At 50.3% G+C, this 14,613-nt stretch overlaps 1 protein-coding gene across 4 annotated transcripts; it reads right to left on the minus strand.

Moving 5' to 3' along the window:
* Nucleotides 1–304: 304 nt before the first annotated feature.
* On the minus strand, nucleotides 305–14,186 carry AQP8 (aquaporin 8). Of its 4 annotated transcripts, none has more exons than XM_013050846.2 (7): nucleotides 14,079–14,186; nucleotides 9,217–9,326; nucleotides 6,616–6,869; nucleotides 5,521–5,647; nucleotides 3,638–3,852; nucleotides 2,001–2,135; nucleotides 305–818 (listed from the first exon to the last, which is right to left on the minus strand). In XM_013050846.2, exons 3-7 carry the CDS (start codon nucleotides 6,855–6,857, stop codon nucleotides 770–772), a joined length of 768 nt encoding a protein of 255 aa, XP_012906300.1. In that variant the 5' UTR covers nucleotides 6,858–6,869; nucleotides 9,217–9,326; nucleotides 14,079–14,186; the 3' UTR covers nucleotides 305–769. The 4 variants fall into 4 exon arrangements, with proteins under 4 accessions (XP_012906300.1, XP_044928467.1, XP_044928466.1 ...); XM_045072532.1 differs by lacking the exon at nucleotides 14,079–14,186 and adding an exon at nucleotides 9,777–9,932; XM_045072531.1 differs by lacking the exons at nucleotides 9,217–9,326; nucleotides 14,079–14,186 and adding an exon at nucleotides 7,530–7,739.
* Between the last annotated feature and the right edge of the window lie 427 nt (nucleotides 14,187–14,613).

The following is a 14,613-nucleotide window of genomic DNA, read 5'->3' on the forward strand; positions in this document are numbered from 1 at the left end:
TGGTCCCTGTCCTAGGTAGTACTGGGCACTAACCCAGACCCTGGACTCTGTGTTGGGCATTTCAGCGGGACCCTACAGCCTGTTATCAGAGACTGACTCTGAGTTCCTGGCAGAGCTCCAAGAGGGATCTGGCTGTAAGAGACGGGCTCTGGGGTGGCCTGCATCCTAAGTACCTACCTTGGCAGTGGACTCTAAGCCAGACCCCCTGATAACTAGACTCTAGATGGCTAAGGCCCAACCCAGACTTCTGCTTTCTTTCCAGCAGTGCTCATTTCTGAAATGAAAAAGCAAGTCCACACCAAAGGAAATACTGGACTATTTATTGCAAAGCTAGACTGGCAGCTCAGGGAGCAAGGAAACAGTGCACAGCAGGCCCTTCTGTAACAGAGGTGTTGGGGACCAGGCAAAAGGAGAAAGAAAGGGGGAGGGAGAAAGGGACTCATACGTAAACAGCCACATCTTCCAACTGCTCTTCTGCTCCTGGGAGCTTCCCGACCAAGAAAAACCCCTCAAACCCCTCTGATTTGCGGTGCTGGGCAGGGCTGGTAATGCGCTCCCCAGTCTGGGGTCTCTGATGAGCACAAATGTATTCAGAGAACGTAGAGCATCCTCAGAACTTGGCAGCAGTGCGTCATCTGGGAGGCCAGGCACACGTAGGGGGAAGGAGGTGGGCAGCTCCTCTGGGCTTCTGTCCCAGCAGGCAATGCAGGAGGTAGCCCGTCTGTAACACGGGGGCCACCTGGGCCGCAGGAACATCACCAGCTTGGAGTCACCGTCCCTTTAGTATTAGGCGGGTCTTCCCATCTCCAATGAAGAGCCTACAGAAAAATGGCCCAGTGAGGTCTCCAGTCCTCTGAGGGGAGAGACCCAGCCCTTCGCCAAAGGTCTCCAGGCCCAGAATTCTCCAGAGAGATGCTATCCTTTCCAGCCTCAATAGTCAATTCCCCTTGGGGAAAGGGAGAATCTCCTTCCTGTGTTCCAGCTCTTTCCCTGAAGATTCTCACCTCTGCCGCTCCGAAAGCAATAGACAGACAATTATCAGGCTTAGCCAGGACTGAGGATGGGCAGCGATGGCAGACACCCTACACCAGCCCAGCAACTGTGCTCTCCCAGACTGTGGGAGGAAGGTCCAGCTTGTATCAGATCCAGACCCTAGTCCCCACATGACCTGGAGCAGAAATGACAGGACCCTTACAGACTTTGGAGGGTCACAACAGAAGAGTTCAGGGAGAAGCAGTCAAGTAGATATGATCCTTCTGCTAATAACAAACTCATCACCCAACACAGGATGCTATGGAGCACTGTTTGCTCTGCAGGTCATGTGAACGGCACCTACTAGCAGGCAGGCTCTTGGAGGCACCATGTACATGGTTTTCTCTGTGGATGGGGCTCCCTGGAGTTGTACAACAGCCCCGTGAGGAACCACTCCTCCCCCTCTCTTGGTGCACAGGCTTGTGCAGGGAAGGCTGATCTTGTCCTGACTCTAGACACAGCCAATAAGCCTGCCTGACCCTCCCCAGTGATGGATTCAGAGGTGGACATGTTCCAAGCTGGGCCAGTCCAAACCAGTGAACACCAGACCCTGGACTTTTGCTAGAGGCTTTGTTCTAGTGGAACTAGAACGAAGTTCTAGTCATTAAGTGCTGGGATATAAGCCTAGAGTTCCTGGTGAGCATCTCAGCTTCTCCTGGAGAGCCTCTCAGAGCATGAGCCCTGGGAAAGAACAAGGCCTAAAGACCTGGCCTGAGCACCCACCTAAAGCCAGAGCCACCTGTGAACTTTTCAGTTCTGTGAGCCAGTCAATTCCCACTTGTGACATAAACTGTGTGGAGAGGGATTTCTGCCTCTTACAACCAAAAGTCCCAGAGCCAAAATCTTTGCTTCTGAAGAAGCCTCCCTCTTCCCTTCTTTAACCCCAAGTGAGATTCTAGCCTGGACATTCTGGGAATCACCACCAGGAGCCCATCAGAGGGGCTAGTGACCCAGGGTCACACTCCTACCTGATGAGCATTCCTACGAGCAGACTGGCCAGGAGCGGGCCCGACCAGTAGATCCAGTGGAAGTCCCAGTGATTGGCCACCACGGCAGGTCCAAAGGCACGAGCAGGATTCATGCAGGCTCCAGACACGGCCCCCCTGCAAACACCCAGCCACTCGGTCACCAGGATCCCAGCCAGGCCCCAACTTACATCAAGTTCATTACCACAAATAGGCCTACGTCACAGAGCACCCAGGAACCCTCTTGAAGCCAGCATATTGTGGGGCTCTGGAGGGATCCCAAAGAAGGCACAGGTGAAGAGACTGTTAGCACCAGGAAGTGAAAAGCTTGTCTGTCACTCCTCACACACCCTTCTAGAACTATAGCCAGCAGAGAGTGTTCAGAGATGACAAGCAAAGACGATGGATCTAGGTCCTTACAATGTTGAAAAAGCAGCCGTCAGCCATGTGAACTTGGGGTCAAGCTGACCAGGATTCAAAACCCAGCCCAGCTATTTCTAGCTGTGTGGCCTTTACTGAACCCCTCTGTGTTTCCGTTGAGGTAAAAGGACCCACCTCATAGGCTGTCACCAGGAGTGAATGAAGTCATGCCTTTATGACCTGTGCCTCATGTGTAATTCGTGTACAAGTGTTTCATCTGGCTAACCCAGTTGAGACCCTTGTTATGCCACAAGCTTGGGGCGCAGAGCCTCCTACAAGAAGTGGGGCTGTTCTCCAGGAACTCCTCTCCGGTTCTGGTGTCTGTGTCCTTGCCCCGTTCAGTCCGCGCCCAGCCGGGGAGTCGGAAGGGCGAGTCAGTTGGCTCAGAATGAACCAGTGGCCACTAGGAGGCAGCAAAGCACCGCTGGAGCTTTACACAACCCTTGCGTCCTCCTCCCCCACCCCAACCCACCCCGTTCCCCAGATTCCGCCACCCCCCAACCCACCCCGTTCCCCAGATTCCGCCACCCCCAAACCCACCCCGTTCCCCAGATTCCGCCTCCGAACCAAAGGATGGCAGGAGGGTGTGCGGCAGAGCCAGGAAAGGCTAGACTGTTCTGCGTCCAAGAGGAAGGAAGCAGGTGGACATTAGGAAGGGGCTCCCTTGTCCCCTTTACCGGGAGATTTGGGCTCTTGTCCCACATCTGCCCCTTAATTTGCCACTGTCCACGTGTCCTCTCTGAGCTCCTCATATATAAATTGGGAGAAGTAATCCCTGACCCAAGCTTGTTTCCTCAGCCCCTTCGTGGGTCCCCCTGAGGGGCTATGCCTGAATGAGTTAAAGGGTGTGGAAGCTCTGTGTGAGTCCGAGGCAAAAGCCTGGCTGCCCATTGGCTGAACAAGCCAGCCCACAGAAACGTTGTACTGATGCTACAGAAAAATGGAAAAGCTCACATAAGAAGGCAGGCTTCCGACTTCCCTGGAATGATGTTGGAAGGGTCACCGGAGACCCACATTCCCTCACAGCAACTTCTAGAGGTGAACAACGGTGTCTCCTTCAATACGCCAGGCCTCACCACTCCCTGTTGTCTGCAAATGCCTGCCCACTTCCTCTTGTTTGCATCACCTCCGTGGCCCCTGTTAGTAACCGAGTCTGTGACCCTCAGGTAAGCGCTGCACACCTGACCTCCTCCAGGGCCAGAGGTTGGCCCATAACTCACCCTGCCAGGATGTCCACAGTGACGGCAAAGCCGATGGAGAACGGAGCCAGAGGGCCCTGTGTCTTCTGGTTGAGGGCGCCCATGCATACGGCCAGGGCCAGCAGTGTCGTCAGGATGAACTCTGCCACCACTGCCCCCACCACCTGCCCCGACTCCTGGACTGTCACAAAGGCCGCCCCAGATGCATTCCAGAACCTCTCTTCAGGACTCACCGCCTGCGGAGAGCAGGAGCTGACTCAGTGTGGTCAGGGAGCAGGCTGGGAGCTGAGGGGACGGGGCTCGAAGCGCATGCCCCCCACCCTTAGAGCAGTGACGGGGTCTGTCCAATCCGCTGCAGTTTTTACTGTGTGGCCCAGTGAGGGCCACTGGACTTCTCTGAGCTTCCTTTCGCTCATCTGTAAAATGGGATCACCCAGCAGTAGCTGCAGGCATTATGGGCCCGAAGCTTAAGTAACTAGATGAACTTCTTTGAGAAAAAGAATACAAAAATGCCTTACTCAGCAAACTTTGTAAACCTCTCCGGCCAGATGAACCCACTGCCGGTGCCCCCGTCAGGCCCCTTGGAAGAGATGAGGGAACCCTGATGCCAAAGCCCCATGAGCTTCACAGGAAATGAGCCTCAGGGGTCATCCTGGCCCTTGGAGCGGGAAGATGGCAAAGCAAGCTTTTGGACCCTGGACCTAGATCTGGACTCCACTGCTCACCAGTGTGGCTGAACTTGGGCCTAACCGGTGCCCGCGTTTCCTCCCCCATAAAATGGGGGCACTGATCATCAGAGCTCCCAGCAGCAGCAGCAGGTGCCCTCTAAGAACTGACTGCAGCTTCCTGGGACATCACCGGGAGATTTAACGAGACAAGATGTGCAAACCGCTTCACAGGAAGGGTGTGCTCAGTGACCAGAGCTTCTGCCCTGCACTGCTCACTATTGTGTGGGGCAAGTTTGCAAGCGGCCCAGACGGAGGGAGGCCTGGGAGATGGGTCTCCCTGGAGGATCAGAGCGGGAAGGTCCAGGCCCCATTCTGCACACAGGGGTGGGGGTGGGGGGTGTCTCAGAGGGAGACACGGCGAGACCAGGGCAGGGAGATAGCAAACTGGAACTAGAGACCAAAGTTTGCAATGGGCCAGTGCTTAGAGCTACAGACCAAACCCCAGCCAGGCTGACAGGAAGCCCTTCTCCCCACACCCCACACCCCCTAAAACACATGCCTACAAGGGCTACATTTTGAAGGGCCCCTAGTTGGATGGAGACTTAGCAGGAACAGGGAAGGAAGAAAGAAAAGGGAAGGAGGCAGGAAAGCAGGGAAGGACAGAGGAAATGAGTCCGTCCGGGGAGTTGTGTTTGCAGCTGTGAATCTTCTGTGGGGGGGAGGAGAAGCCGGCTGTCCCGGTGCGAGAGAAGGTTCCAGACATAAACTGAATGCCATCTCCCATCACAGGTAGAGGAACTCTGTTTAAAGGTATGCAGCCTGGAGAACAGTCAGAGAAGTTAGTCCAGGAGTTTCTGAAGGAGAGTAACCCTCAATTTGTAGAATGAATGAACAGGAGAATGAATGAATGAATGAATGAATGAATGAATGAATGAAAGAAAGAAAGAAAGAAAGAAAGAAAGAAAATACACTAGAAACATTATCCAAGGCCAGTCCAAAGCCAGAAATGGTCTCAGGAAGAGAAACTTCATGCCCCCAATTCTTTCTGGTCTGTCCAGGGAAGGGCTATGTCCAGAGATGAATAGAACAGGGAGAGAACCAAAGGGCCCCTACCCGGGAGAAAAGGACCCACCCAAACCCGCTGGAGGAAAATCCCATGGGAAAAGAGCTGGGCACCTCCCACTCCCCACACCCTCACCACACTCCACCAACCCAGCCCCCAGGAGAAGCACCCACCTTGGCCAAGGCGGCCCCAATCAGCCCCCCACATAGTTGGGAGATCCAGTAGGGAAGGAGCATCACCAGGTTGAGGCCTCCGATCAGCGTGGCTGCCAGGGACACCGCAGGATTGAAGTGTCCACCACTATCACCCACAAAAGCAGAAGGGAGCCTGAGACAAGGTCTGGGCCGGCTCCCCCAAGAGAATGCCCAGCTGGCACCCCAGGCTGGCCTTGCAGTGCAGCAGTGAGTCCAGGACCTTGCCTGAGTGGAAAACAGGCACCAGATCCCACCCATTTTCCCTGAGGTGCCAGGTGGTGGGGCAAGGGATGTGGGGGAGGGTCGGGGAGGGGAGGGCAGCCCCCTTCCTGACCTACAGCCAGGCCCCAGGGTGCCCAGAGGAAGAGCATGGTGGGTGACCAGCCCTCTACTCCTTCCAGACTCACTCAGAGCTCCAGCCCTTGGGAGATGCAACCACCAGTCAGAATGAGACCCCCAACTCCAGATTAGTGGACACAGAGAGGTATCCTGGCCTCCCCTTAAAAAAACCTCCCAAGTGGCTAAACTCTGATTGTCCCCAGGCCGGAGTAAAACCCTTTCCCCATGTCGACCACACAGTGACCAAGCACTTGGCGTGGGCTAAGCTCTCTCTGTCATGTAATTCCCACACCGCTCCGCTGGGCCTTGCCTCCCACCTCTGCCGTGTACTGACCACAGAGCCTTGGACAAGTCGCATGGCCTTTCCTAGTTACACCAGTAAAATGGGAATAGTAATAGAAACTACCCTCAAGGGGTTGTTGTGAGAATTCACTGAGTTCTGTGACTGGCCCTTGGCTGCATTGACTTCGTGTGGGCTTGAGAAAAAATAATGTAAAAAAACCCCTCTCTTCTTCCCTTACTTGGGGTTTGGAGGGGGACTTACCCAAAGCCACAGAGTTCACGGGCTGCAGAGATAGGATCCGAACTCGGGCAGCCTGACTCCCCACTGCATACTCCTATCTACAGTGCTCTTAGAACCCGGGGTTCCTGCCCAGGGTCCCTGCCGATAGCCTTGCTCCCCACCCCCGGGGCTGCCCAGATTAGCCCAGACTGATGGCTTAGAGCTGGTCTTACCTGATATTCCCCAGGGTGGCGATGAGGAGGCCCAGGGCCAGCCCGTGCGCCAGGGCCGGCTGCAGCAGCCCTGTGTCTGTCCCGTTCTCGATGACCGACAGGCAGCCGATGAAGATGAAGAGGGCAGAGCCCAGCAGTTCTGCCAGACAGGGCTGCAGGAACCGCTCGTACCAGGACCCACGACACCTGCCCCCCATGCTTAGCTCCTTCGCCTTGCCACTGCCAAATGCACGGTCACACATAGACACAGCTGCCTGTGGTAGGAAAAAGTGGGTGGGCACAGGTGGGCAGAGCGCCCCAAAAGAAGCCCCCAGCACCCCGGCCTTGAATCGAGTCTCAGCACCCTCTTGCACGGCCAGGTGGCAGGGGCAGCAGCCGGCAGTGGCTCACCTCTGCAGACATCAGGGCCAAAGTGACCTGGAACCTGCTCGTGCCTGAGCTGCCTGGGAAGCCTGCACCTGCTCTTCTGGACACTCTTATCTCTGGGACCGGGCTGCTGATCTTGCTTCAGACTCTGTCTCTTTTAAAGGGCTGCAGAGGCTCCCCGAGGGTGCCAAGAAAGCAATAAAGGACTGTGGGAGGTGGCCCTGGGGCCCAGAAGAGGATTTTTTTTTTTTTTTTAATCTTAACTGGGCAGGGCCAGGGATGGTCAAGGATTGCTGAGGTTTCTGCCAATGAGGGGAAAAGGCACATCACCTGGAGAGCACTCCAGGCCATCCCTGGCAGGTGACGGAGGGCCCAGTGCCCCCCAGCCCCCTGTGGTCACCATCAGGGTCCTCCAGCATGTGGGCAGGAGGACGACCCCAGTGGGTTGGGGCTGTGCATGGGGTACACTGGCAAGATCGTCTTCAGTGATTTTTTTCCACGGATTCCCTCAGACACCTCCTCATATCTCAACCCCTACACTCACTCACCCTCAAAGCCTGATCCAGGACTGAGCGTGTGGACGGATGACGTCCCCTGATGGTCAGAGGCAGCTGAGGCGACACCGTGTGCCACAGCATAGCCTGCAGGCTTTGGAAACAGGTGCCTGGACTGCAGTCCCAATTCTGCTGCCAGGTGGTTGTGAAACATTTCTGCTGTGGACGGCGTAGCAGTATGAGCAGCATGGGATTGTGTGTGGTTTGAATTAGTTAACATAAAAAAGAGCTTATGACAGTGCCAGACCCATGAGCAACACAATAACAGCATCTACTAATTAAGAATATAGATTTATGGGGGAGCCTGGGTGGCTCAGTAGATTAAAGCTTCTGCCTTCGGCTCAGGTCATGATCCCACTGTCCTGGGATTGAGCCCTGCATTGGGCTCTCTGCTCAGCAGGGAGCCCGCTTCTCTCTCTCTGCCTGCCTCTCTGCCTACTTGTGATCTCCGTCTGCAAATAAATAAATAAAATCTTAAAAAATATATAGATTTATGTTTATATATTTCTATCTATTGAGCAATTTCTACATGCTTTCTACCTATGTAGTATCTCATTTAAACCTCACAGCAACCCTGTGAGGTGGTACTATTTTTATAGCTTGTTATACACGGGGAAGTGGAAATTTAGGAAAGTTATGTTTCCCAGGGTCACATCGGTTTTGTGATTGCAAAACGGGTGGGTTAAGTCACAAAGGACAAATACTGCCTGATTCCACTCATATGAGGTCCCTGGAGCAGTAAGATTCATAGAGATTAGAAAGTAGGTGGTGGTTGCCAGGGGTTAGGAATTGGGGAGTTGTTTAATGGGTACAGAGTTGCAGTTTGGGAAGATGAAAAATTTCTAGAGATGGATGATTGCACAATATGAATATAGTAAATGCCACAGAACTATATGCTTAAAAGTGATTGAAATGGTAAATTTTACGTTGTGTGTATTTTACCACAATTCGGGGTGGAAAAAGCCTTGAGGGTTGAGCCACTGCAGTCTACTGCCTTTCTAAGATGAATAGATGGATAGATGGATGACGGATGAAGAGAAAGAGAGAAGGAAGCAAGAAGCAAGGGAGGGTGAGACAGAGGAGGAATGGGGCAGGGGCAGTGGCAGGAAAGGAGAGAGATGGGTTTCTTTATGCATCACTCAATAAATATTTAAATATTAAATAAATATTAAATATCAGAACTAGTTCTAAGAGCTAACTGGAAAGGTGGCTATGACTAAAACAGGCAAAGATTCTTTCAGTGCTCCTAAGTATTAACTCAGTGCCCTTCTGTACAGATAGGGATGCGCGGAGAAACAGGTCAGCGATAAAAGAACATAATGGAAATGTCTACTGTCTATTGACTGCACACTGTGCTAAGCCCCCCGCATCTATTCACAACAACCTTGTGATTTCTCATCCCTATCTTCAGATGATAAAATCAAGGCAAGGAGAAGTCGAAAAATTGCCCAAGGTTGTGTAGATAAAAAGTATCTCTTTCAGGACAGAGAAGACTCATCAAGGGCATGACAGTTTGCTGAAAGCTCTTTTCAGCTGGAGGCTCCAGAATGTAGCCCCTCTTTTGAATATCTGCACATCTCGGGTAGTTCCCTCCTCTGCACCCACAGCCCACCGTACGCGATGTCTCTTCGACCCTTCCTCCTGTGTCCCTGCAAACGGCAACACGAGACAACAGTCCAACCTTCAGCTTCCCCCATCTTCTTCATGCTTTGTCCCAGTCCTGCCAAGAGCTGCTTCGAGAACATTTCTCTCCTGGTTTCACCCAGGCCTCCATCAGTTCTTGCTTAGTCTCTTGAAAAAAAAAAAAAAAAAATCAAATGGTCATGACACAGCTGCCAGGGTCTAGGCCCCACACCGGCCCCCCCACCATGCAGTCCATCGCTTAACATTTACAGTCACCGCAGGAGGTGGGAACTCCCAGCTGGGCCTGCTCTAACCCCTCATCTGGACCCCTAGGTTCACCCATTTTAATCTGTTCCTCTTGTACTGGGAGCCAGAAGGCCACAGTTGGGCACGTGGGTCCAGGTGGGGGGCTCAGCCCTCTCTGCCTTTGCCTGCTGGCTTCACCTTCAGCCTTTTCAAGAAGAAAAAAAACTTTTCTTCTTGAAAAGTGGGCTAATGGTGCTCCCCAACCCCACAAGGTAGTTGTGTATATTAAATGAGACCGTGCCCCGAGCACAGCGCCCAATTCAGAGCAGGTGCCCCATCAATAATCCCTATTATTACGTTTTGTCGGAGTACCTTTTCGTCAGAGCAGGCTCGTCCATGCAACAAAGAGCCCAGCGTTTTGATGGCTTCACATAATGCATATTGATTCCCTGTTGACAGAATAGTTCATAGCAGGCCCTTTATGACATGGTGACTTAGAGATCTAAGCCACTGCCACCATGGGGAACCACCATCTAGGTCACCAGCCAGCAGATGGGGGAAAGGGAAGAGGTAGAGAGGCTTCTGCTGGACGCTTTTATGAGCTAGGCCTAAAGTGGCAAATAGTACTTTCATGGATATTGGATTGACTAGAACTCAGGCCTGTGACTTCACCTGACCACAAAAGAGTCTGCGAAATGTAGTCTAACCATGTGCGCAGGAGGAAAAAGAAAGGTGTTCGGTGAGCCCTGGAGATTTTTGCCCCGTGACAGTGACTGTTGTGGGGCTCCCCAGACTGTCCGCCTCATCATGTCCTTCCCTGCACTGAAAGCTTTCGGCCCTTCCTGTGGCTTCCAGGACAAAACCAAACCCCCAGAGCCAGCCGCAGAGGCTGTGAGTCCTGATGTGGGAAACAAAGGCAGAAGAGAAATTATTAAATTTGCTGACTACCTACAGCCCACTGACAAGTCCTCAAAACAGGCAGAGTGACATTCCTCTAGGGGCTCAGCTGCCTCAATGTTGATTGCTGAGGGCAAAAGGCAATCTTAGTCCAACCCCCATGGACCTGTGAGTCTATTTTAACATACAAAAATTCCTTTGGAAACTTCCTTTATCTCTACCGCCCAAGATACATGCTGGCAATCATCTCCCAAGCATATGACCCTCTGATACAAATCTGAAGGGTCTCATGATGGAGTTTTTGTTAAACAGTAATAAATGACATTTTCCCAACCAGAGCTAGCCCCCTCAGGATCCTGGAAACCTTGTTTCCAGAATACCTGGGAGACTTGCACTATCCCTAACCCCCTACCAACTTGAAAGTATATAATGGGTCATTCCTCAGGACCCCAGTGCTGCTCTTTCTGCCCACAGGTCCTGTCCTCGTGCCTGCTGAGCAGAGAGTCCGGTCCGGGACTCAATCCCAGGACTCTGGGATCATGACCTGAGCCAAAGGCAGAGGCTTTAACCCACTGAGCCACCCAGGCGTGCCCCTGTCCTTGTGCTTTAATAAAACCACCTTTTTGCACCAAAGACATCTCAAGAATTCTTTCTTGGCCACTGGCTTCGAACCCTAACATATTTCCTACATCAAGTCTTAGCCCTGGCTCATCTCCTGCCACATGAGCCCTAAATAGTGTGTCAGAACAAGCCAGGTGCCCGCACCCCTCCCTGTGTATGCTGTTCCCCCTATTTGGAGTCCTGTTTTGCCCTGTGGGCCAGCTTCTACTCCACATTCAAATCTCAGATCAGGCAACCAACTTTTCAGTCTTCCAATCCCAGGTCTGGTTGACTTGACCAAGGCCTCTCAATTTGATTCCTGCTTAGTTCAAGAAGTCTCTGCAACTGAGGCACCTGTCTGCCATCCACCACCAGGTCCAGATGGAGTATAAAAGCAGGTCTATTTTATCCTGTTGCACTGTCCTTCTTTCCTTTCTCATTTTGATAGCTGCTCTGTGGTGCAAGAATGTGATGCTGGCACCATGGCAGCTGTCTTGAGACCATGAGGTACAACTTACCAGAAGGGCAGATCTTTGATGGTATCACCAAGCCCCCAGACTAACCCCAAGATCAACTACTTCTGGCTTTCTAGTTAAATAAACCTGTACTTCCCAGACTGTGTACCAGGGCACCCCAGAGAGCTGCACCGAACTCACAGAGGGACTACAGGGTATTATAAAATTTCAAAGGAAATATAATGATGCTCAATATCTGTCAGACAGCACATGAATGACTAGCTCAAGGTTGTTCAAAGTTGTAATATTAAATGGCCCTACATTCCTTCCAATAACATCATGTCTTTGCAAAGCTGGTTTTATGGTTTTTTGCCGTAGTAAAAAGTAAGTACCACATAAAAATCAATGTGGAAGAGGAAAGATAGGTGGTATGTCCAATCTGATTTCAAGGGCACTGGGCAGTGCCTAAAGGGACACACATCCCACCTGCAGTATGTAAGAATGGAAGTTATTTATGAACTCAATTCAACCGAGTTATTTACAGTCATTTGAGAATGAAATAAAAATATAAGTAAAATGTTTTTCCTTTCAATATATGCGTATTATTTTTTTCAAAAGGCTACTAAGTTGTTTGGACATGAATACTTATACTGCGTTTTGGGGACCTGTTCATTTAATAAATAGGACTACTAGGTCTTCCCTAGTAGTCTGGGAGCCTCTGAAATAAAATGTCCTGTTCTGAGAACTGGGAGTTGAGTTTCCTATCACTGGTAGCAGAGAACGTTTTCAACTGATACACTCCCTCCCAAAATCCTGACCAAACGAGGCTTTCAACTTAATGATTTCTTGAAACCAGCCACTATTTTTTTTTTTAAAGATTTTATTTATTTATTTGACAGACAGAGATTACATGTAGGCAGAAACGCAGGCAGAGAGGGGGAAGCAAGCTCCCTGCTGAGCAGAGAGCCCGATGCGGGGCTCGATCCCAGGACCCTGAGATCATGACCAGAGCCGAAGGCAGAGGCTTAACCCACTGAGCCACGCAGGTGCCCTCAAGCTGCTATTTTTAATGCAGATGCTTGACAATTCAGGCTGATCCTGTGACGGGCAGTCAATGCAACTTAGAGCAGAACCTCTCAGCCTCTTTGAAGCAGTGGCTTTTTTTCTATCAAAATCAACGAGCTGCTGTTTTCAGCGTACAGTTATTTGGAGCTTAGGGCAACATACTTGTTAGAAAGGAGTCTAGTCTGTGCCCTTTCTCTCTGCTGAGCGGTGGGTTTTGTTTGAACCTGAGCCTGTTCTTTTCTTATAGTAGCCACCAGCACCCTGTTTTCTCCCTGACAGTGTCAAGTTCAAATATTATTGTCTTTTTAAAAGATTTTATTTATTTATTTGAGAGAGAGGGAGCAAACAGGGGGACAGAGAGGGAGAAGCAGCCTCCCCAGGAAGCAGGGAGCCTGACTCGGGGCTGGCTCCCATGACCCTGAGATCATGACCTGAGTGAAAACCAAGAGTTGAGTCTTAAATGACTGAGCCACCCAGGTGCCCCCAGACATTGATGTCTTTTGAGTTACTGGTAACCAGACATCGGACATGTTGGTTATTTAGAGCCTTTTACAGCAGGAGGGCATCAAACTAAGCACCCTATGAAGTCTCGTTGGTAAGCATTCATTTGTCACCATCTGTTTATGCCCAACAATAATTAAAATGGTCGAGTAAGGGCCACCATTTACTAAGGACCTCCTGTGAACTGGGACCTTGAGCTTAACCCACACGCACGATCTTGTCTTTTTTTGCTTCTACTGTTATCCTTTTGTCTATTCTCCAAATTAAATATCTCTATTAGAAAGGAAAGTCAAATGACCAGCAAACATGAAAAGATATTCAATCTCTCTAATATCCAGAAAAAAACCAATTCAACTGAAAGCAAAAGAATAGGAATTTTAAAAAACTGATTAACACCCAAAGCTGACAGCCGGGACAATAGGCCAGCTCTTGCATTGCTGGTGGAGATGTGAATGGCTACCATAGTTTGTAACACAATCTTGTAATATTTATCAAATATTTAAGTTCACAGACCCAGCAAGCCTCATATTTGAAAGTCGATCCTATAAAAGAAAAGCTCTAGTACGTAGGGGTATATGTACAGGAATATTGATTTCATCTTTGTTTATTGTAGAAAATTCTGGGGATTCCCTAAAGGATCACAGTCGTGAAAACAGCTGAACTAAGTAGGAAATACCTGCTCCAGAACGCATGTCACCTTTCAGGGTCCAGAACATTCCATAATTCTATAAACCCTCAAGCCTTTGGATGGTCTGTTTCCTTTACCCACAACTGCTCCCTAAATCTGGCAAAATCTTACTCATCCTTCAAGTCTGAACAAAGAGATGATAATTGTTTGTAAAGGGAGTAAGGAAGTCTTATGAAAAATGTAAATCATGTGGGCCAGCTAACAATTAGATGAGTGTCACAAAGTGGAAGAAACCAGACCCAAAAGAGCACACGTCATACAATGTGAAGTTCAAAAATAAGCAAAGGACAAGACACATGGAGATTTCCAGAGTGCTGCCACCTTCTGTCTCTTGATCTGGATGCTACCAATAGGATGAGCTCCCCTTAGGAAATTCACTGAGCTGTTATAGTATGTGTGCTTTTCTGTGCGTATATGCCACCTCAACAAAAAGTTAAAAACAAAACCCGTTAGTGTTTAGGAAGTTACCTTCTGGACAAAACCAGGAGGAAATCTGCAGGTCAATCTGTGGTCCCTAGAAGATAGCACGGAATTCAATCTCTTGGTCATGAGCTGTCACATTTTACGCCTATAAAATATAAAAATATGCCCATTTAGAAATTGCTTTTCAAAAAAAAAAAAAGAAAAAAGATCAGAAGGCTTCACGACGCCCTTTATTATTCCAGTCATTGAAATTGTTCTCAATGACAACAAAGGTTAGGGGTCAGCGAGCCCTATCCCAGACGTTATAGGGAGCACTTCGCAAACATGACCCCACTAACTCCTCACTCTTCACGGCAATCTTGTGAGGCCGGGACTGTCCTCATTTGGTGGATGAGGAAACCAAAGTTCAAAGACCTGAACTTTGGTCTTTGAACTTCAACTCACTGAAGGTCAGAACTGCGCTCAGAATCAGTTTGCTAACTGGAGAGCCTACACTTTTCATCTCTACAAGAGGTAAATTATCTCAGGGTGCCCGGGTGGTTCTGTTGTTTAAGCATCTGCCTTCAGCTCAGGGTCCTCA

Source organism: Mustela putorius, unplaced genomic scaffold (genome assembly GCF_011764305.1).
Source record: "Mustela putorius furo isolate JIRA1106 unplaced genomic scaffold, ASM1176430v1.1 tig00004039_pilon_pilon_pilon, whole genome shotgun sequence".
NCBI classification, from domain to species: Eukaryota; Metazoa; Chordata; class Mammalia; order Carnivora; family Mustelidae; genus Mustela; species Mustela putorius.